At 44.3% G+C, this 22916-nt stretch overlaps 1 protein-coding gene across 1 annotated transcript; it reads right to left on the reverse strand.

Annotated features, from left to right (window-relative positions):
* Window positions 1-21252: 21252 nt before the first annotated feature.
* LOC122535519 lies at window positions 21253-21954 on the reverse strand. Its single transcript, XM_043667115.1, has one exon. It carries the CDS (start codon window positions 21952-21954, stop codon window positions 21253-21255), a length of 702 nt encoding a protein of 233 aa, XP_043523050.1.
* Window positions 21955-22916: the final 962 nt, after the last annotated feature.

The raw sequence follows: 22916 nt of genomic DNA on the forward strand, positions 1-22916 counted from the left end.
GTCAATCTATGATTCTTCGTCCTGAAAAGACAGTCTCTCTTTCGAGATGGTTAGTCTTTTTGCAAATGTTGCATCTTTTTGTTATAGATGTAAAGGAAACGGATTCTTGTGGAATATCGTTTGCGTTTAGTCTGCTTTCTTCGAGTTGTAATCTTATTAAATTCGTTAACGTTTTCTCTGCAAGTAGTGCGGAAGGCACTACTGAAATGCCGATATTGGCTAGGTAAGAAGACTAATATCTTAGTAATTAGCATATTATCATGAATCTTTTAATTTAATGCTTGATTTAATGCTTCAAACTTAATCGTTTGATCTGAATGCTAGATTCTTCGGAGTACTTATGTAGGACATATCACTTCCTTTAAGAAAAGAATTGTTAAAGTATTCCTGTAGTAAGAAGCACTTCATTTGTTCTTTTATTCTTTTCCTATATTGTTATTAATTTATCAAATACTTCCTTAGACCTGCCACAATTGAGAAGGTGTATTTGTGGTTTTCGCTCTATAATGGTTATTATAAATTTTGGAGCCTTCACGTCTTTGAGTACACGGAGTATTCTGTTCTTTTCTTTTCTGTCTAGTCTTCCGCAAGTTTCTCTTTCCCGATTATTAGATCATATAAATTCGAGGATTTAAATATTATTGTTATTTCAAATTTTCACAGCTGAAAATTCGTTTCGTCTTTCAACTTTTTAATTTGAGTGATGTTCTCTCCGTTACACGTGGTCATTTTTCATTTCTACTTTATCCACTTATTTATCACTTTACTTTTTAATTAATTTGGTTTTACTTATTTTATTTTTATCTAGCACTCTGGGCCCATAACATGATATTATTGGTTTTATTTAAAACAGCAATTTAACTTTAATGATAGCTTTTATCATAGATCTTTATCACACGAAGGTTTCTTATTTTCTAGAAAGTTCCAGTGCGATGTGGGTGTATTATATAAGCTAATTAGTTACTTACGCCGTACATCTATAGAGGACGCAAGTCTATTTACATATAGTACAACTCTTGCAACAACGCAACATTTACTTTCTCATCCACTAACACAGCACTCAGATTATTAAGTACAGCGTAAGATCGCTGACAATTCAGCTGTAAGATGTTCAGAGACATCATAATCGTCTCTGAGTCACGCTCCAACATTCTCACATATTCCGTGGACAGAACTGAATAGCACTTCTTCCCTTTCATTCTACAATTTTGACACACACTTGCACTCTTGCACTTCTCCTTTAAGTGACCGCTCTCACACACTCTACCATCCACACTACACTCTCTCATCATGTGCCCGAAAGCAAAACATTTATGACACTTTAACATTCACAAACTCTTTTACTTTTTTTACACGCACGCCATTTTACATACACACGACCTACACTCACCAACACATCACGCATACGCTTTGAAACTTCAATCATGACGTTCCCCACAATCATACCTTTCCTATTCGTTCGATTCACTCTTTCTTTAAACTCATCCTCACTCACACCAGCATTCTTCAAGTTCTTCTCGTACAATTCTTTCGCAAGATCCTCATTTCATTTTCCACATCAAACACAAAAACCTTGGGACCAAAGGACTCTTCTTTGGATCTTCCACTTTGAGGTCCAAAGCACTGAACTTTTTGGTGCAACATTCGTATATCTTTCTCGCTAGTAGCCTCGATGGCTAGACCGCCACTCCTAGTCTTCCTCACTGCTCTCATACGTATATTCAGATCACCACTAACATTCTTCATCACTTTTTCTTTACTCATTACTCATTTTCACAGACTTTCACCACTACAGCATACGCCTTTTCTTTTACACGCTCATTCACGCTGACTCACCTTCTTCGTCTGCTTCGATCCAACCACATTAGCCACACATTTTCCAGCCACACTTGCATACCACTCATACCTATCATTCCCCTCTGGGCAGTGATAGTAATTTAATAATAATTTCTTGCATTCATTTGTTCGTTTATTCAATCTCTCGTTCTTCGCAATCATTCTCATCATCTGTTCCTCACTCACACACATTCTCAAGAAGAATTCACTCGCTGCTATTGTAACCTTGTCAGTAAACACAAATTTTCGAACTTTATTACCGTTCATCCGCATTGCACTCAATTCGTCCACATTCACTTCAACATTCGTTCTTTCACTTGCACTCCGCTTAGCCCGTTTCACCGGACTAACACTTCTTGAAACCTAAGACACGAGATTTAACAGATACGGCCCCCGTGGGCGTAGGATCGAGATACGCCCGATCAGCGCGTTCCTGCGTACATACGAACTTTCAATTAGCCTACCGACTCTGCAGGCCCTCCGTCGGAGCGTTCGCCGCTACCTAGCCTCGATTCGAGCTCCACCATCCGCCCCCGAGAATCCAACCCAATTGGTCGACGACGGCGAGGAACCCCCCTCTGTGGATTTTTAATGTCAATCCCCTCGGTACCAGTGACTGGGCCATGCTGGTCGTAGCCTTCGCAGGTCACACCTGCTTCCCATTGAGATTCTTGCACACCTCGACCTGGGATTGACCAACTAGGTTCCGTTATCGTCATTCCCCAAGGCCTTCGGGGTAGCATAAAGGCCCGGTAATCTACCTGCGGACCTCAGGAACCCCCCCCCCCCCCCCTGAATCATACCTCTCGCACTGCACCCAGTCTCTTCTTAAACACACTCGCAGCATACTTACAGAAACATTCGTAATTCGCCTTGCATTCTAACGCAGTACTCACATCTACACTTCCATTCGCATTCACTCTGACGCCACATGCACTCAGGTTCGTAAGATTTTCACACATGTCATATTCAACCAACATATGCTTCCGGTCCTCGCACTCTGCTCCACACACGCATCTCTCACTGTCACTCAATCCACGGTCACACAGAAACTTGTTCATGCTCTCATGCCCTGTGAACAGGAAGCAGGCATACACACTCGGTTCAAAGCTGGTATTCCGTTCAGCAAACCTCACATTCATACATTAATAAATTCATACGTCACTCGTTCTTTCCTACTTTCATCCCACTTGGCTTGCTACCGTACATACATTCTCTCATTTACCAGCCTCACACCCTCACATCCTCACGCTTTTACCAACCACTTCATCTACACTCACTAAATCAATGTCATGCACGATCCATCCATTCTTTGCCATACTCACAACATCACGCCTGATAAACTTCAGGTCCCAAGGTGGCGATCCCATCAACACTCGCATACTCTCAGTAGAAACAGTCCTACACGCATTCACACGTGCATACAACACCGCCTTCTGACATTTATTCAGACTGCATACTCAAATCTCAACATCGCACCACACGCACTCCAAGTTGTCAAACACTCCCACAAAGTCAACAAATAGTCCCAATACATACTTACTCTCACTCCCAGCTACATACTTCACCCTTCTCTATGCACTCTCCGTTGACCAGCCCCCACGGAAACCGGGTTGGACATCATACATCTTCATATGCACTCTATCTTCCATTTAATCATCATTCTTTCAAGCGTCTTGCCCAACACTGTCAACAAACTAATGGGTCAATAAGACCTAGGATCCGATCACGGTTTCTCTAGGGACTATCGGCAATATAACCACTCGCGCTTTTTCTTCCACGCTGCAGGGAAACAGCTACGCATCAGGCACTCATTATACACACTCACATCCATCCCAGAATCGCACTCCAAACCGTACGCAACATCTCAGCCGTAATTCCTTCCAGTCCGTGTGCCTTACGCAATCTTGCTCTCCTAACAGCCACATTTATTTCTTCTCATTCAAATTTTTTCACCCTATGCTCCGACTATACAAACACATCGACATACGGTCTCTCGTCGCCAGATATACTTGCCACTGGGAAGAATCGTTCTAACAAGTCTCGTGCACTTCGTAACACACAAGAGGGGAGACCAGGGCATCATTGGAGTGGACGTTTCCGCCATTTCCCGGGGCGCAAGGAGGAGAACAAGACCATACGCGAGAAGGTCTCTGTGAAGTGCCATTGGACAGTTTCTTGGGCACCTCGCAGAATGGGGACCTTATACAGAATCTCCCCGACCGCACCCTTCTGATTGGCCTGGTACAACTTTTGAATCCGTGTGGCCTCCCTTACCTATCTATCACGAGTGCGAAAAGTTCCGCTGACCTGGGAACTGGGAGGGACCTTGCTCCTGTTGCGTTCCTGGGTTTGCTCGGTGTGGCCGACCGGCCGACGCATTCCGTGAATTCGCGCTTGTGCGCAGAGCCCTCCTCGCGGGGAAAATCTGGGCAAGTTTATTTGCCACAGTTCCCAGATCATCGCTTGTCTGAGCGGCGTTCGCTTCCTCTACGAGGGTGGCTGCGGGTACGTGCCGCTGTCGCTCTGGCAAACAGCATTTCCCCGTTGGTCACCCCGCGGAGTCGGCTCGCTTCAGGTGGCGGAGGGTTGCGCATCCCGATATGCTCACCAGCGGTCGAAGGTGCACTATTCTCGTCGTGCCTCCAGCACCCCAGCGCGATCGCCGGCGAAAGACCCGGGGCTGATCGTGTCTGCTGACCTCGCCTGAGGGCGGATTCGTACGAGGAAGACGTCGGGGCAGTGGTCGAATCCCGATAGCCGCAGGTACATCGGCAAATACAACCTCGGACGATCCTGACGCGGCGCGTTGATGTATGCCTGGACGAACTCTGCGCCCTGCGGCCATGTTGTCGGAAGTAGCGTGCGATGTGGTTGGCCGCTAAACGACCTGACACCTCCCCACATCGGAGCTGGCACCTGTGGGGAGAGGGGATTAATGGACGATGCCAGCTGCGCTCGCTGTTGCAACTGCAATTGATATTGTCATTGCTGTTGTTGTTGTGGCTGCTGCTACTGACGGATGGAGGTTTGCGGCGCCTCGCCCCTTTTCTTCTTCCTGCGACGGACCCGGGCGGGGGTCCGCTCCTCCTCGTCGCTGGTGGCTTCCTGGTTGGCGATGGTAGGTGGAGGCGGTGTGAAGCCCTTCTCGGGTCAGGTCATCCGGCTCCTCTTTGTCCTCGGGCTCATCCTCGGGCTCTTTTCTGTCGCAGCGAGTTCCTCTTCGATGGTGAGGAGGGGGCAAACCGGCGAAGTAGGGAACTGCGATGGTCTGGCGTCGGGCGAAGTCCCTGCTGCAGTAGCGGGTGACGAAGTTGGGATCCTCGTGGTGTTAGGCCAGCATCGCCACCGGGACGAGCCCGAAAGCGGACGGAGATGTGGCAGGCCTGCCACAGGAGGGGATGGAAGTTGTGACCGTCGTTAAAACGACAGCTACTGAGGATAATGTCGGGAACGCTAGGGGAGGGGGGACTAGACCCTTGACGATCTCCGCGAAGGTCTTCGATGACGACGCAGAATGCTGGGTGGGCCAGCTTCTTGCTGGCCGAGGCGACGATCGCAGAGGGAGAATCACTGCCGGTGGTGGTGTTACCGCCTTTGTCGCTGAAGTTTTCTGGCGGGGTTGGCGTCCTTTTCTGTCGTTGTGTAATTTCGTTCTGTCCTTCGTATTTTAATTCTGGTTTTAAGAATTCGCATTTGTCGACCTGTAGTTTCAATCCGGTGTCTCTGAGTCGTTGGAATATAGTGGCTAAGTTTCGATTGTGTTCTTCTATCGTATTGCCAAAGACTATAATTTCGTCGAGGTATACGAAGCAGTGTTTGTCTATTAGTCCGCGTAAGGCTATGTCCATCATACGTTGGAATGGAAGTGTCCGTCAGGGGTGGAAAACGCTGTGGATTTTCGGAATTTGGTGAAATCTAGAGGAAAGGTCTAGAGCGGAAAAGAATTTTGCGTTACCAAGATGGTAGAGAATGTCATCAGTGTTGGGAAGTGGATATGCGTCTTGGTCGGTAATTTCATTAAGTTTTCAGAAATCTATTACTATACGCCATTTTTGTTTTCCAGAAGAATCAGTTTTTTGGGGACAACCCAAACTGGTACGTTGAAAATTGAGTCGCTTCGTTCAATGATTTCTTTGTCTAACATTTGTTGTATTTGAGTACAAATTTCTTGTTTGTGACATTCTGGAGGTTTCTAGGATTTGATGTTGATTGGTTTGTCTTGTTTTGGGTGGATAGTGTGTGAGATTAGGTTAGTTTAAGGTAATGGATCGGTTTCTAATGTGAAGATGTCATGATAGGAGCAAACTATTTTCTTTATGGTTTCGGCATAGTTAGGTTCAATGTTGTCTAAGTGTAATTTGTTTAATAGTTCATGGACTCTGATATTATTGTTTGAAATCTGATTAGATGGTTTGACAGTTTGCTTACCAAGATTGATGTAACAAACCCGTATGACCTCATTTCCAATTTTCTCACAGAGGATGGGAGTGTGGTGATATCTCTTTCTTGGTTATCTGTAAAGGAATTCGTCTCTGATCAATTTGAATTTCATCGTTACTTATTGTGTAGTTATGCTGTTTTAGGAAGGGCAATCCTATTATTACGTCTTCCGTCAATGGGAAGTCATCTGGTATTATGAGGAATATGTGTGTCTTGCCATAAACTTTGCAGTATGTTACTGAATTTAAGTGGTGTTTGTCATTGCCAAGTCTGATAGTGCGTGGTTCTTTTAATTCTAACTAGTTTTCCAATAAGAGTTTTCCTGGTCTTGCCATTCCTGGGAGTTTACATTTGATGTGCTGTAATTCTCCTGGGGTATAGTTGATTCGTATTCCTGTTCTTTCTGTTTCATTATTTCGTTCAAATCCGTTAGTTGGTTGGTTTCTTCTAAGTTGTTGACGCGAGGAGGGATCTTTCCATAATGAAGACGGGGAAAATTTTTGTTTAAAGAGGAGGCAGTTGCTTCGGGTGTGTCCGGTTTTTTGGCAATTATCACATTTCAGTGGAATGGGAATTTTAATAGAGATGGTTGCTTGATTTGATGGGGAAGATTGGTGCGTTGGTCGAGTGATGGTCTTTGCTATTGCTGGACGTTGGTTTTGTTGGTGAGTCATCCTTCTGGCAGTGGTTTCTTTTAGCCATATCTCCATATTTGATGCTTCTTGTTGTGCTTCCACCAATGACGTGAATCTCATAGGAATAATGTATTGAGCTAAGTTGGTACGTAAATTATGTATGTAAAATCAAATTGCTTCTGCATTTTTCTTCTTTTAAAACAAGGTTACGGGCTATAGGACTATGTTTATATACTATGTTTAGCTTGTACGACATATTCGAGTTCATTTAATGTTTGTCTAAAACGATTAGAATATGATTGTACAGTTTCATTTATTCCTTGTTTTATGTTTTGCATTTTATTTCGGCTGCCGCTAACGGTGGTAGGAATGAAAACTTGTCTGCGAAGGGATGCATATAATTCTTCATATGAGGTTATGGAGCAAAACCGAATGTTTTGTTTAGCTCGGCCAGTGATTTTCTCGGTTAGAATCATGCGTAATAGAGAGAAGCGGTGACTTATCCTGGTTCTAGCGAATCTTACTGATTTTATGAACTCTTCTACGCCGATATCGTATATCGATATTGATTAATTATTAATTGATGTATAATTAATTATTAATCAGTTACAGGTACGTACAAATCAATCATACATCATACAGTAACGTGATTTTCGATCTTTCGATCGGAATCGTTCCAACTCGCCGCACGATCGCTATCCGCTTCAAATCGCATCTATATTGCTCGGTCTATCGTATTACGCGGGATTTGAATAGAACACTTTTTTAAAATGAGCCGAAATACCGTAGTATTCCAGCGTAATTTTTATTTATACAATAATACAATAATTTAAAGACTTACGTTTAGTTGGTGGAATGGAACTGACTTGAGGAGTTTCGAGATGGCCCTTTTATACCTGTTTTATCGAAGTTTTGGGCAAGAGTGGGATACTGTTATCGTTATTTTGTTGGTGGATGAGTCGTTGTTACAGTCAGTACGTGACTCATCGTTACATATCGAACCGAAACAATGTACAACAAAGTAAGATATTAATTCATATATATTACATATGTAATTAACTTACATTATATATTACACGTTACATACGTAATTCTACAATCCAGGTGAATCAGTTTGAACATTTCTATTTAAATATTTTTCTATCTATTTTTCTTGGAGGAGAAACATATTAAAAGATCGTTATGCCCATGAATGTTGGAGATGCTGACGGGATCATCATCTGCCCTAGAAGGAAAAAGACAATATGCATGATCTCGTTAGCACGCGAGTGTTATTGTTTGATCGTCGAAAAGTGTGTGTATCGCGTAGTTGAATGCAATGCAGTTGATTACTTATTACTCGTTATATTAATTGTACTCTCATTTATTATTATCCTCAACAAGTTTAGGAAAAATAAGGAAAACAGGATTCTGTTGAGAATTTCAACAGTTCGTAGTGCCTCTGAGAGTTCCATTGTTGGATCACTGTAGATTGATTCACGTTGACGGGTATGTTCTTCTTATAGTTGTTTCTGGGGATTCCTCGGTTGGATATCGCTTGCAGTTTTGGCAGTGTATTGGGTGGATCCGTCATCCGTTATTTCGGGACGTATATCGGTATGTACTATTTCGGAGTATGTGAACGTATTTATTGTAGTAGCTAATCGTTTTAATTCTTGGTTTTGTTCTTCGTGTGCGATTTCTAATTCTTTTTGTGATAGTTGTTAGTTTCTCTAACGCCTGGTCGTGTGTTTCGGAACGTTTGAATATTCTCCGTAATAATTCGTCTTGATTTGATGATCTTTCGCTTTGCCGATTAATTTGTTTACTTCTAATAACTAGAGTTTCAATATTTGTTACGAGCAAAGAGATAGCTTTATTTGATTTTTGGTGAGAATCAGGTGAAGTCGCCATTTTACCTGAAGGATCTCCAAAAGCCGTAGTGCAAGGGCACGTCTTCCCTGTAGGTCTTGTCTCTTCAGATCGTTCTAGGTTTCGAATCCTTGACGTTCCGCAGAGGTGTGGCTCTCGTAGTCCCTGGTGCTGAAGTCCTTAGAGTTTCAGTTGTCCAGTTTTCCTTGTGGTAGAGTCTATGGATCCTGGCATGATCGCCAAAATATGTCACGCGATAGATAATGTTACGCGACTAAGATAATGTTATCGAAGTCTCGATAAGAAACGGTGATCGTTAGTTGCGTATCGTATTAGTAAGATAATATCAGAAGAATTTAAACTTATCCTCACAAATGAAGATCGTAGTATTCCAATGCTAAGGTTTGAAACGATACGAATTGTATAAGAGACAGAGTAACAGGTCGTAATCTATCTAGTAAAGATATATGCGAATTAAATCTCTCGGGAGAGATTTCGACAGAATAATGATATGTACTATTTAGCGTGCAACAGCAATCTGCCTTTATTCAAGAGTGACGAGTATTTGTACAGTGTTTGGTACCGATGTGGGGTACAATGGTTGCATTGCATTTATTGTTATATAGTTGCTGACCGGACTTTATTACAATCGATATTGGTCGTATTCCTAGATGGTTATTGTTATCTTGTCGCTAACCGGAAGTGGAGATGATAAGGGCCTCATTACAGCATCGCAGACAGAGTCGGCCTAGCGAGGAGTGTAGGTTGCGCGTGCAGTTCCCCTGGTTCGTCTGGCGGCCGATAGATGGCGGGTCGGCGCTCCTGCGGCGGTTTCTCTTCGATCAGTCGCTCCTCGCGGCTCGACTCGAGACAACAAAACATTCGCACATCTCTTCCACGTGATGACACACTCGTCAGTCACACATAACGCACTCAACACTTATCTCACATTCCTTCCACGACACTGTAAACAGGTCCCCACAGACCCAGGTTCGACGATTCACCGACAAATCGGTGATAACATCGACAAACTAATCTAATTATCTTTTACTCTCCTAATTTGAAATTTATACTCGTTCAGCGCCCTCTTGTACTCTTCCTTTCTGTCACAAATATCCGCACTCCCATTCTTTCTAACTCTCTGAAGCATTTTCCTCTTCTTTCGCACCTTATCCTTGAGGATACTCAATTCTCTCGTCCACCATACAATTCCTCTTCCATCCCCACGCCGAACGTCACTCACATACCTCTCATTCAACTTCTGGATCGACGCCGTGATACCATCAGCCATACATCAGTCGATATCCACCTCATCTAGTACATCCACTTTTCTCACTCCACCTCAAATCATTCTTATATTCTCCCCAGTTAACATTCTTACTCACCCATTTCTTACACTCACATATCTCACCCTCATCAATCTTTCCATACATTCGGATAAAGATCACGTTGTGCAAAAGCGACCATAGTCGCTCCTTATATACCATTCGAACTGACACCTGGCTACCTCTCCACTCACCAGGGTGACAACAATGTCACTCTGCCCTGTCATTCCCGAAAAGGTATAATAATCACTCGGCTCGTTCAACACAATCATCCCATTTGCCAAGATCCACTCTTCTATCTTTTCCACGCATTTCGTTTTTCCTACTACTGCTTCCACTCTTGCTGAACTACAAGGAAAAAACCGCATTCATATCCATACCAAAGATGACCCTATGGCCATCCGTCATTCGCAACACACTCTTCATTTATGCCAGGTAAGACTCTAAACTGTAGTCGTAATACACGGACACAATATACAACTGACCAAAATCCCCCTTCATCTATACACACACCCATACTCGTTCGTGCACAGTCATACCAATCGCCTTAATCGTATCATCACATACAATAACCGCCGCTCAACGGCGCACACTCAAACACACGCCAAAAACTTGGCAGGCCAGACACTCTTTCGTGGGACGTTCAATTCTTGGAGGAATGGCACATTCGCACGTCTTTCACACATCACACACTCCAAGTCACACAGCACAGAGTAGGCTCTCTGGTAGTTAACTTGCACAATGTTCAGATTCATTCTATCCGTCGTATATTAGCTCTCTCTCTCTCTCTCTCTCTCTCTCTCTCTCTCTCTCTCTCTCTCTCTCTCTCTCTCTCTCTCTCTCTCTCCACCATCCTCACGTACTCGGGGCACTCCTGTGACATAACCAAATGGTCTGTCTTCTTCCTCCTCAACCTGCAATTCCTGCATACACATTCTTTCTTGTACCTATCTTTTAGGTGCCCACTCTTTCACACTGCATTCACGTATCATATGCCCGAAAGGAAGACATCGGTGACAACGTATCACGTTCGCGAAGTCTCCTTACATGCACTCCAGTTAATTTATGCTCTCCCTTCGTTCATTAGAATATCATGCATCCCTTTTGTTAACCCTTTGCAGACGAATGTCGGCAAATAGCTGCCCAAGTCTTTTTGCCGTTGCGTACTCGAATTATACAGCATATATTTTTCTAAGCTGTTAGATACGCTACAGTACAGTAAACAAACCAGTTTATACAAAATGCAGTGTATATTTTACTTTTTCTTTGAAAGGATATCAGGGATTTTAAGTGAACACTTATCTTCTCCTAATGTAAACTCATGGTGTAGGATGTTGGCGGTGTCGGAACAAATTTCTTTTGAATCAGGAATAAATCTTTTAGTTATCAGACGAATCAGCAAGCCTTTTATTTTTCATATATTATTATTTCTATTATAATTTAGTGCTACCTATTTGGCTAAACTAGAATTCCATATAGGCGATTGCTTCGAAAGATATTACACCATGCAAGAGTATAAAACTAGTAATGCATAAGTATACTAAATGACACATATTATCTTGTACTATGAGCAAAACGTTTTGTTGAATTTATAGTAAAGATTTAGTTTTTATAACGCAAACGTTCAATGTGCATATTCCTGTGTATTCTACTTCAATACCTCTCATCCATCGCTCTCTGGCCGACTCCGTCTGCAAAGGGTTAATTCAACCACGACATTACCAATATCCATATGTTTGCGATTTGTTCTAGAAATTACTTTCATCCTCTGTCTATATTCGTTTTCACTCACACTCGCTCGCTTCAAATTTCTCTCATGCAGCTCATCCATGAACGCCTCATTTGTCGTCTCATTCTCAACATCGAACACCACTAGCTTGGGACCGATCTTTTTTGGGGACTCAACCTTGAGCGCCAAATCATCTTGCACTCTTTCAAGACGCAAGTCGTCCTCATTCGCAGTCTCCACCGCAAAACTTCCACTCCTCATTTTTCTTACGGCACTCACCTTAACATTTACCTCCTTATTAACATTCTTCACCACTCGCTCCTTTATTTGTTCGCTAGTCATTTTCATGCTCTCAGTTTTCAGCTTTATCACTATAGCATACATCCTCTCTTTCTTCACATTATTCATTCTCACAATCTGCTTTGAGCCGTTCGTGCTTACACGCGCGCTCACACTTCCTACTCCGCCAGCCATACTGGCATATGAACCATCAGGTCTCATAGGCTCCATCTGCTTAAGCTGATTTTTTGCACTTACTCAATCTCTCAAGCAATATTTTGTTCTTCACGATTATTTTCATCATTTGCAATTCACAAGCAGCTTTTGACACACTCTGTGAAGAAAAACTTTCTCAACTTCTTATTCGCCTCTCATAACGTTTTTAATAGAATTAGCACATGCAAACATAAAATATACAAGAAAATAAAAATATATAGAATAAAATAAAATAAAAAAATTAAAAATATACATATACTATATATTTAAAATAAAATATAACATTACATTACGTATCATGATATTCGCTAAAACAGTTCAAACACATTTTCATGATTTTGGACATTTAGGACAATATGTTGTAGTCTTTTTTTCTGGTAACATCGAACGCAAATCTTTCTTAATAGACTTGCCCTGCGGATTTTTTCGAGCTTCCAAATGGGACGCCTTTTTTTGTTTTCTTCTTTTCATTGTCGGGCTTAGCATTTTGCGAGGACAACCATTCTCTAATTAGAATTTTCCTGAATTTTCTTATTTCCATTTTTTGTTTTGTCCCTTCTTGATGCACAACATGTGTATTTACTATGGTTGTTCCTAAAAGTAAATGTAATGCTAATTTTCGATACCACTTTATGCTTTTCCGTATGTTTACTGCATATGATACCATTTGATCGCTTCTGTCGATGTCAGACTTTCCATTATTATATTCTATTACCGCCAAAGGTTTCATTTTCTGAGAACGACTGCGATGAGTAGAGGAATCCGAATTTGATATCATAATGGGTGTTTTGTTGATAACATCTTCATATCACGGACATCTCTCCATTTTAGCACCACAATACCATTGCGATCTTCCCATAAAATCATCTCACTTCTTTTCAATGGGTAGGACATGACAAACTTTGGCATAAATTTCTTGTTGGAACGTACAGTATGTGTTTCCATCTCTTAAAATTTAAAATTTGACTGCTAGATTGTATAAAAATTATCGACAAACAAAGTGCGCCCTTCATTTAGCAATTTGTCTGCAAGCTCAGTGCAAACGTCTTCGGCTATGTCTTGTCTGATTCCACTGGTATCTCGTCCAGCATATATTTTGGCGGACCATGTGTATCCTTCGGTGGAACATAATTTAAATAATTTTATAACGTATTTATGCGCATTGGTATGTACTGCCTAAATATTAGTCGTCCCCTCTAAGGAGTCATTGTTTCGTCGAGTACTATATCTGAGCCTGGTGAAAATATTTTTTGATACTTGTTTATCAATATTCGTATGACTGGTAAAACTTTTCCAAACCTGTTATTCTGTTCTATGGCTTCGTTGTTTTCGAAATGCAAATTTGCTAATATTAACTCAAATCGATTATGAGACATTCTGCTACGCGGAAACGGAAAATTGTAAATAGGGTCTGTTGACCATCTAGTACGTGGTGTCTGTACTAAACCCATCCAAACCATCAATCCAATAAATTTTTTAATTTCTGCGGAAATAGTGGGTTTCCATTTCTTGATTTGAGCGTGTTTGGTGCTTGCATATTGAGGAAATTTTTGGTTTGTAATATCTATTCATTTCTACAACTTCCCCCGGGGTAATATCGGAAAGCAATTCCATCAGAAGCCCACTCTTCCCGGTGGATGTAAATGATTGTTGTCTGTTCATGAATTCGTTCTACTGGATATTGTCCAATGAACCATCAGCACGATTGTTACGGGGCGTTGCTCTTCAATTTGGCCAGTCTTTCCTCTAATTCGAGGAGGCGGGTCCTGAGGCTCAGATTTTCTTGCTCGAGAGCAGTTTCGCTGCTGAAGATGATAACGCGTTTAGCCAGTTCTGTAGTAGCAGCTTTTTGCGCTCCAGCTCCTTCTCTGATTATTCTTTTATAGATTTCCTTGAGGTTGCTGGAAGAAGCAGCAACTTTCTCATTCATCTGAGCTTTTCCGATAATGAGAGCGATCAGGTTTGCTGTTGGGAGTTTTCGCATTTCCTCCGCTAGTTGTTCCTGGGTAGGGAATGGTTTGGAGACTCTCGATGGAGGGAAGGCTTTCGATGTCAGATTCAGAAAGTATTCTTCTCCTTCGTTGTCCGTGCGTGGAGGTGCCTCAGGCTTCTTTTCGCTCTCTGCCGGAGCGTTCTCTTCTGAGTTGAGGACAGAGTCGAAACCATAAAATAGCTCCCAAGACCGAACTCTGCGGAACTCCCCTCGTGATCGTCCTGTGTGTTAAGTTCCTACTTCCGTTTGTGCTGAAGAATATCATCCTGTTCGATAGATAGTCATTGATTACATTCCATAAATACACCAGGATTTTATGTTTGGTCAGTGCGCGCCGAATCGCTGCCCATCGGAGGGAGTTGAAGACATTGGCGATATCCATCTATGGTCAAATGACCGGTTCTGAATCCATATTGCTCTCGGATTATACATGGTCCTGTCTGGTTTAGGTGGGCCGGGATTCTATCTGCTACCACTTTCTCGAACATTTTTCCTATTTTGTTCAACCGACAAATAGGCTGGAACGATTTCGTTTCCCTTGGGTCTCTCCTGCCCGGCTTAGGAATGAGAATTAATGCTGCTTCTTTCCAGTGTGTCGGGAACTTTCTATGCTTCAAGCATTGCTCGAAAATAATATCTGATTGGGGTTATGAGGAAGTTCGAAGCCAATGCTAACGCTTTACCATGTACCGCGTCTGGGCCGGATGTAGTTTTCCGTGCCTTGATCCGATTGACTGTCATCCGAAGTTCTTGTTCTGATACCAGGGGGGGGGGGGAGTTCCTCTGCCGGTTTCTTGGTCCCTGTGACATTGGGCCTGTTTGCATTATTCTGTTCTCCAAGAAATAGTATATTGAGCGTAGTGACCAGTATTCCAGGATCCATCGATTCCGTAATGGGGAAGGGAGGGGGCTTTAGCTCGCAATTTTCCCAGAACGATTTGATATGAGCAACCCCATGGATCTTGATCGATCGAGCCAATCAATTCCTCCCATACACGTTGTTTGGTCATCCAGCCGATAACAGGTTCAATGCTGCCTTCCTTATAGTTGAGGTGCAATTCTGTTTCCGGCATCTTTGTTTCTCCTTCTGCGTTCTCGTTGATAAGAGCGTCTAACTTGTAGGCAGTTCCTTCGGAGGGTCCACTTTCTCGAACATGTTTCCTATTTTGTTCAACCGACAAATAGCCTAGAACGATTTCGCTTCCCTTGGGTCTCTCCTGCCCGGCTTAGGAATGAGAATTATCCAACTCTGCCGACTACCAGTATACCGCTCTGCGGGATGTTGGTTTGATTCTGGGCATTGCCATCCGGCAGATATCCTCAAACTGCACTAAAGAAGTGACGCTTTTTTTCGTATCCCCTTGTAGGTCGGCTTGCCTATCTGGACAGATCGCTACCTGAGCTGCAGTGTACAGCATGTCTTGGTTTATATTATTTAATGCTCATCTAGGCGATGGGTGGAGTCTTATTCGCCACTGTCGACTGAAGAGCCCGCCGTCGCCCTTCGTCCTGGGAAGACGGTGACGCAGCGACAGGTAACGATGGTCACTGAACGTCGCCGCCCTCTTCAATCCTCCATCCCATTCAGAACCTTCCAATCCTCCGCCGCCGGGGAGACTCAGGTCAAGTCGACCACGGAGTCCCCTCGCCACCTTACACACGTACTGATGTTGCCTCGGTTAACTAGGCATAAATTCAGACCAGCCGCCCACTCGACGACTGATTCCCCTCTCGCGTCCGTGCGAGGAGAACCCCACACCTCGGCTTTCGATATACGTCTGGAATGGGAGACGAGTTCATCAAGCATTTCTTCAAAGCATTCTAAGGATCAACTCGGGGGGGAGGGGGAGCATATACCCCTATAATCCACAAATTACCCCATGCTACTGACACAAAACCATATCCGTATTTAATTGTCCGGAGGGAGTAGCCGCTACTCTTGCAGAAAACCGCAACTATGCCACTGATAACCAGTTTCTATTATCTGGCACACAATATGGTCGGCGACGACCGCTATATCCATTTGCTACTCAGCCGTGGTTTGCATTAGCAAGTCCTACCACGACCGAGTGTTTCACATTTGACTACAGTAGTAAGCCCGTGCTGATCATTACAACTGGCAGTTTATGTAATACTCCTACCTCCGTTCGTGCTATAAGAGATCACCCTGTCGCAGAGATAGTCTTCTATTACCTTAGGTAAATTTTTTTTCTTTTCATTTGGTCTTCAACCAATTGCAGCTCGAGCGTAAGCTCATTGTTGCTTATGTCTTCTTTCCTGAAGATCTCTTCCTTTTTCTAAGCCTTTTGCTTATTTTAGAGGTTTGTATCACAGTTTTCTTTCTTGACTTTGTGGGTCTCTTAGCTGTCTGAACCATGTTCAGACGTTGCCCGTCCCTGCCACGTGGAGGCGGATCCTCTACTTTCCCTTATCCCACTTCCTGCTCTTATACCGAATATTTGCCTTGCCAGCTCGTTGGATCTTGCTAGCATTTGCTCGTTTGAAATTAGTCCCATCTTTGAGTTTCTATAGGACTCAATTCCTGAGAACCTGACTCTCTCGTATGCAGTACAGGTGAAGATCATGTGCTCTGGTGTTTCTTCCGATTCTCAGCACATAGGACATGTGCTTGAATCGGTCAGCTTTCTTTTGCACAAGGTATTGTTGATTGATCCGTAGCCAGTTATTAAGTATACCACGTATCAATTTAGTTTGAACCACTTTCTGTTATTATGTGCAAATGATACGTCACGTATATATTTGAATGTTTCTCTTCCATGTTCCTCTGCCTCCCACTGAGCTTGCCACTTTCTGGTTATGAATGCTTTTATTTTTTCTATTTCAGTCTTAACTATTTGTTTGAACTGTTCACTTCCTCTTTCTCTGTACTCGTAAGAGTCCCAGGTTGTGTTCAGGTTTCTTTTCACTCTTTTCAAAAGTGCTTCTTCTACAATCTCGAGGTTCATAGGCTTGGTGCCAACTATTACTTGCAACTATTGCCGTAGTAGATGTTGTTCGGCACGCTCTGGAAACCAGCAATAGCAGAGTTCTTTGGAGAGCCAGAAGATGCCTTTTCAATAGTGTCTTGTTCGTCACATCATACCATAACAAAGACCCATATCTGATTATTGGGAGCGCTACCGCCCCATATAATGTTTTGAGCATATTTAACTTAATCCTCCATTTTTCCGCTTCAATCCTTTTTATTGTCATCACAAATTGCGTCACTTTTGATCGTAGATATTTCGCGTGTGCAACAAAGGTGAACTTCCGGTCAACCATGACTCCTAGGTATTTGCATTGTTCCACATACTTTACGTTTTGGTCATTTAGCTTGATTATGGGCATTCTGCTTTCGTTCATGCTTCATTTGACCATCATGGCGACGGTCTTAGAAGCTGATATTTTTAGTCTATGGTGTTTGCACCATTTGTTCAGTGTTTCTATTAATTTGTGTGAAGAAGACTCCAGAGTCAACCATGAGCCCCCCCCCCCCCATCACACACACAAGATCGTCCTCGTACGCAACTGTCTCGACGTAGTCTTCCGACAGTTCCCGTTGCATTTTATTGAGCAGTGCGTCCATGCAGCACCCTCGTGCAGCCGACCAATAATGGAACCTTGGGGGCATCCTTTTTGCATTTTCCTGCTGTATTTTCTGGCCATGCGTTCTATTGTCACCTTTCGGTGCCTGAAATAATTCTTTATGACGTTGATATATGATCGTTATGAGCGATCGTACCCGTCGTTATTATTTCGAGTATGTAGGCAGGTTTGAGGCGGTCAATAGACACGTGGGTGTTTTTTCCTCTTATCCTGACTGCATACTTTTTTTCGTTACGGAAGACAACCTTCGTACGGGTTTTGCAGCAGGGTTTTTACCTGGTCGACTCGTATGAACACGTGGGATGTCGTGCTTAGATCTTTAAATTGGAAGGTTTTTCGCATTCCATGCCGTGACCCTTCCGTAGGTCGGACTTTATTGAACTTTTCCCGCAGTTACTTAACCATGTCGGCTGGTTCCATGTTGTTTCCGTCATTAGCTTTGTTCTCCGCGAAGAAATCGGCCGGTAAACGTATCGTGACCGTAAACTAATTCCGCGGAGGATCCGTGCAGATCTTCGCGATGCGTTGCTCTTATGCAAAGGAGGACCGTTGGGAGGATTTCAGTCCAATGATTGTTGGCACTTTATTGCAGTTTTAACTGACGGTGGAACCGTTCCACCATGCTGTTTGCGGCTGGGTGGTATGCCGTCGTTCGCAAATGTTGTGTCCCGAGCATTGCGCTGATTTGATTGAATAATCTCGATTCAAACTGTCTGCCTTGGTCGGTGGTGACGCGTACACACAGCAAACGACCGTCCTTCCACCGCGTGCCGAAACTGCTTAATCGCGGAATAAACGGCAGCAACTCTGTGTCGTAGGCGCTATACTTGCCCTGTGCCGACGACAAAGACTTCGAGTGGTCGCCACGCACCTTCCTCCTGCTGTTGCAGAGATGCCTCTATCGCGAAATCGGATGCATCCACCATAATCGTAAGATTCGCACGATTTGATGGATGTGCTAATAACGCGGCGGTCGATAGCACGTCTTTCAGCAATGTTATATGTTACAAGTTGCACGTTATACGTTATACGTTATAGGTTTCACGCTGTACGCTATACGTCATACGTTGTACGTTATACGTTATACGTTATACCTTATGCATTATACGTTATACGTTATACGTTAATCGTTATACGTTATACGTTATATGTTATACGTTTTACGTTTTACGTTATACATTACACGTTATACGTCATTCTTTATACGTTATGCATTATACGATATACGATAAATCTAACCCAAACCTAACCCATTTTTTTTTTTTTTTTTTTTACGTGGAAGAAAATCTTCGAAAGATACGCTCCCTTTCCGAAGGAGATGAGCCGGTAGTGTCGAATTTCTACCGACTAAAAACCTTCACGATGTCCTGCAATCTGTTCTTAATGGGAGATCCGGGACCGTTGATTCCTCCGGAAAACTCGAACATTGACTCTAAATTCGAGTGCTCCAGAAGCATTCTTCCTGCCGTACATAGCTGCACCAGAGCCATATCTGGTGCCGCAGCTTCACGTGGTACTTTGACGTCTTGAGGTAGGAAATAGGTTAACCTTGGGAATGTCGTCATTCTTTAGAGTTGTCGTCCTTCATTGTCATTGGCCCTACGGTGGCGGCGTGCAGTACATCTTAATTGCAGCCTGCTCCGTTTCCTTGGGTTGTTCCTTTCGCTATCTCTTTCCCTCTTTAACACTTCCTTGCAGAATTTTGTGACCGCTGTTCTTTCCGAGTCATTACCAAGGAGGGCGCCAACTAACGCTGTAGGGGATAAGTCTGGCCCAATTGCTTCAATGAGGGAGATGCGCATCTCCCTGAAATATGGGCAATCCGACACTGTATGTTGTGCAGTTTCCAAACCTGCACCGCACTCATGACTGGTTGTTCCTCAGATCCTATCTTGTTCCGGTTCACCGAAACATCCGTGAGTACCTGAGTGATTCTGTAGGTGAGTCTGTTTGTCTCCCTTTCGAACCATGCGACCCAATGTGGAAGGATTGCTCCTACTCCTCTACTTTCACCGGCCCTGTTGTTTATTAGGTCTGACACCAACTTTCTTGCACCCTTCGGAGTCGTTGCTGTCTTAGCAAGCTGTCTTAGCAAGCTGTCTTAGCAAGCTTATCATTTTCTTGCTCGTATCTAGTCCCGACTGGCGCGCGTCTCGGACCCAGAAGTAAAGATCGGCGTCGACCTCCGCAATTAAGTGAAATGGTGTAGTCCCTGCCAATGCTAGCGCAGCTACATTGGGTATGGTACGGAACGCCCTTACCATCCTCAGTTGCCATCTTTCTCTGGACATGCCGGAGGGATTGTAAACCGGATTTTGTTATACGATGGGCCCAGATCGGCGCCCCGTTAGGGTCATTGATTTTAAGACACCCACGTATAGTCGTCGTACGTGGTCATTGGGATATCCATCTCCGATATTTGGGAGTAATCAGCCCAAGTATGTGGCTAGCTCCTCGATTCTGGGAACTAGACGTCTGAAGTGTGCCTCGAAGTTGAGTCGACCATCCAGGGTAATGCCGAGATATCTCATGTCTTCCTTCACGATCGTACAGTCACCTTGAACGCAGAACCAAGGACCAAGATTGAGGTGGGCGTTTCGATCTGGGAAGGCCATGGAACCAGATGGCTTCGGTTTTCTCAGCAGCAACTTTTAGGCCTAGGCCGCGGATGTTAGTGGTTATGGCTGCAAGGGCTGTTTCCATAAGCCTAAGGGTACGCGTCCAGCTCCTTCCTCCCGCGATGATGAGGGTGTCATCGGCGTAATAAGTGACTTGTGCCTCACGGGATATAGCCGCTTCGAGCACTTGGTTGTACCCGATATTCCACAGAGTAGGACCGAGAACCGACCCCTGTGGGATACCACGTGTTATCATTCTACTGACCTGGGTTCCGCCCTCGATGATGTAAGTTATTTCTATTTGTGACTAGAAATGACATTTCTGAGGTACCTAGGTACTCCATGTGTCACGAGTGCTTTACAAATTTTGCTCCAAGGTAGGTAGTTGAAGGCATTTACAATGTCTACTGAAACGGCAACTGCCACCCCGCCTTGGGCAATTGTTTCTTGCGTGGTGGAAACCACTCTGTCGACAGCGTCAATCGTAGAACGACCAATCCGGAATCCATATTGGTCTTCCGCGATGTCAGGGCCCACATCCGACCGATAATATTATATTCTATTTGATAAGATTCGCTCCAGTATTTTCCTCATTTCATCAAGGAGGCAAACTGGTCTGAATGAAGATGGGGAGTCCGTCTGTTTCTTTCCCGGTTTCTGTACTTATGTCTCTTTGGTTGTTTTCCAGATCCGAGGGAACTTTCCTCCCTCAAGACATCCGTTAAACACCCTCCTTGCTCTGTCGTTGAGCACAACCCTCCTTGCTCTGTCGAAGTGCCAAAGCCAGGGCTCTGCCTGGGATTCCGTGCGGTCTTGGAGCGGTGTTCTTTCTGACCATCCTGGAGATTGCTCGGTCGAGTTCTTCTGTTACCGCTGGAACAGGTAGATCGTTCCGTACTGGTCTGGCTGGACTTGGCTCGTCCTCGCAGGCAGGGAATAAGACATCCAGTGCTCGTTCCAGTACGTCCGGGTTTAAAGCCTCGGTGACCGGTGGAGTTTTGGTAAGCAACTTCCCTAAGACGATTCGATATGGGCGCCCCCAGAGGTCATGATTGAGGGTTTCAGTAAGTTCGTCCCAGGCTCGAGTTTTGGCATCTTTGATTAGCTGTTGTAGATTGCTCACAGCCTCTCTGTATCTCCTGTATAGTAGTTCTTCGTTTATAATGTCACGATTTCTCATTCTGCGGGAACGCTGGAATTGACTCTGTGCTTTTATGCAGGAGTTTCGCGCAGTTTCTATCTCCGATGTCCACCAGTAAACGGATTGTCTGTATTGAGGTCGCGAACGGGGCATTGCCGTGTCACAGATGTCTGACAATGCCCGACGGAACCACTCAGCTTCCCCATCGATGTACTCGATTCGCTTCGTTGGGTCAGGCCATGCCTTGGCTAGTGCGGCCGCCGTCAACAAGTCGGCGTTCATTTTTTCATGGGGCCCTCCCGGTTATCTGTGGTGACTGTCCTTTCTCTTCCCGCGCTGTAGGGCGCAGAGATCGCGAACTAAAATTGCGTGCCTCTAAGCTGTTCGGGCTGCGAAGGCGAATGCCAATGTAGAGATGGTCGCTCAGTGTCTCTGTGTTGTCCAACACCTTCCATTCAGAGATGAGGTTTGTCGCCCCTGGGGAAGCCCATGACAAGTCCACAATGGACTCACCCGGCCACCGTATACAAGTGCTGGTGCGGCCGGAATTGAGGAGCCGGAGGTCGAGCCCAGCTTGCCCATTCTTTCACAGCATTTCCCCTAGCGTCTGTCCCGGGTGAGCCCCATAGGGTGTTCTTGGCATTAAAGTCCTCAAGTACCAGCGTGGGTTGCAAGGGGAGTTGTGCCAGGTGTCTCCTCATGTTGTCCAGAAATCTTTCGTATGTGGTCATTGGCCAACTTGGAGGGTCGTAAGTCCCTACAACGAGTAGTCTACCCCAGGAGACAGACACAAATCCGCAGCTTCGTTCCAGGATCCTAATTAAGGGGGCATTTATGGATGTTCCTCGCGCTATTGCAACAGATCCGGCACTGTCACAGACCCGATCTGGTCGGTCGGGGACACGATGACTCAGACACCACAGTAAGTCCAACGTTATACTCGGTCAGGAATTGAGCCAGGGGGTTTTGTGCTCTGGCCGAGTGGTTTACACTAGCCTGGAGAATTGTGAGGCCCATTTGAGCCGTCTTTATTGAGTGTCCATGGCCTCTTCGCGGCCGCTTTTCTCTTCATCGCCTGAACGTAACTTGTTTCCGTTCCTATGGTTGATATTACGTTTGCCGTTCGCCGGGCTACCTTGTGTTCTGTCCTTCGGTTCGTGCGCCCCTGTCCGTGCTACTCTCCTACGGATTTCCTCTATATGGTCATTTGCACATTTAGCGGAGGGGCGGCATTGACTGCTTCC

The sequence above is a fragment of the Frieseomelitta varia genome, unplaced genomic scaffold (assembly GCF_011392965.1).
Source record: "Frieseomelitta varia isolate USP_RPSP 00005682 unplaced genomic scaffold, Fvar_1.2 scaffold_731, whole genome shotgun sequence".
Lineage (NCBI taxonomy): Eukaryota > Metazoa > Arthropoda > Insecta > Hymenoptera > Apidae > Frieseomelitta > Frieseomelitta varia.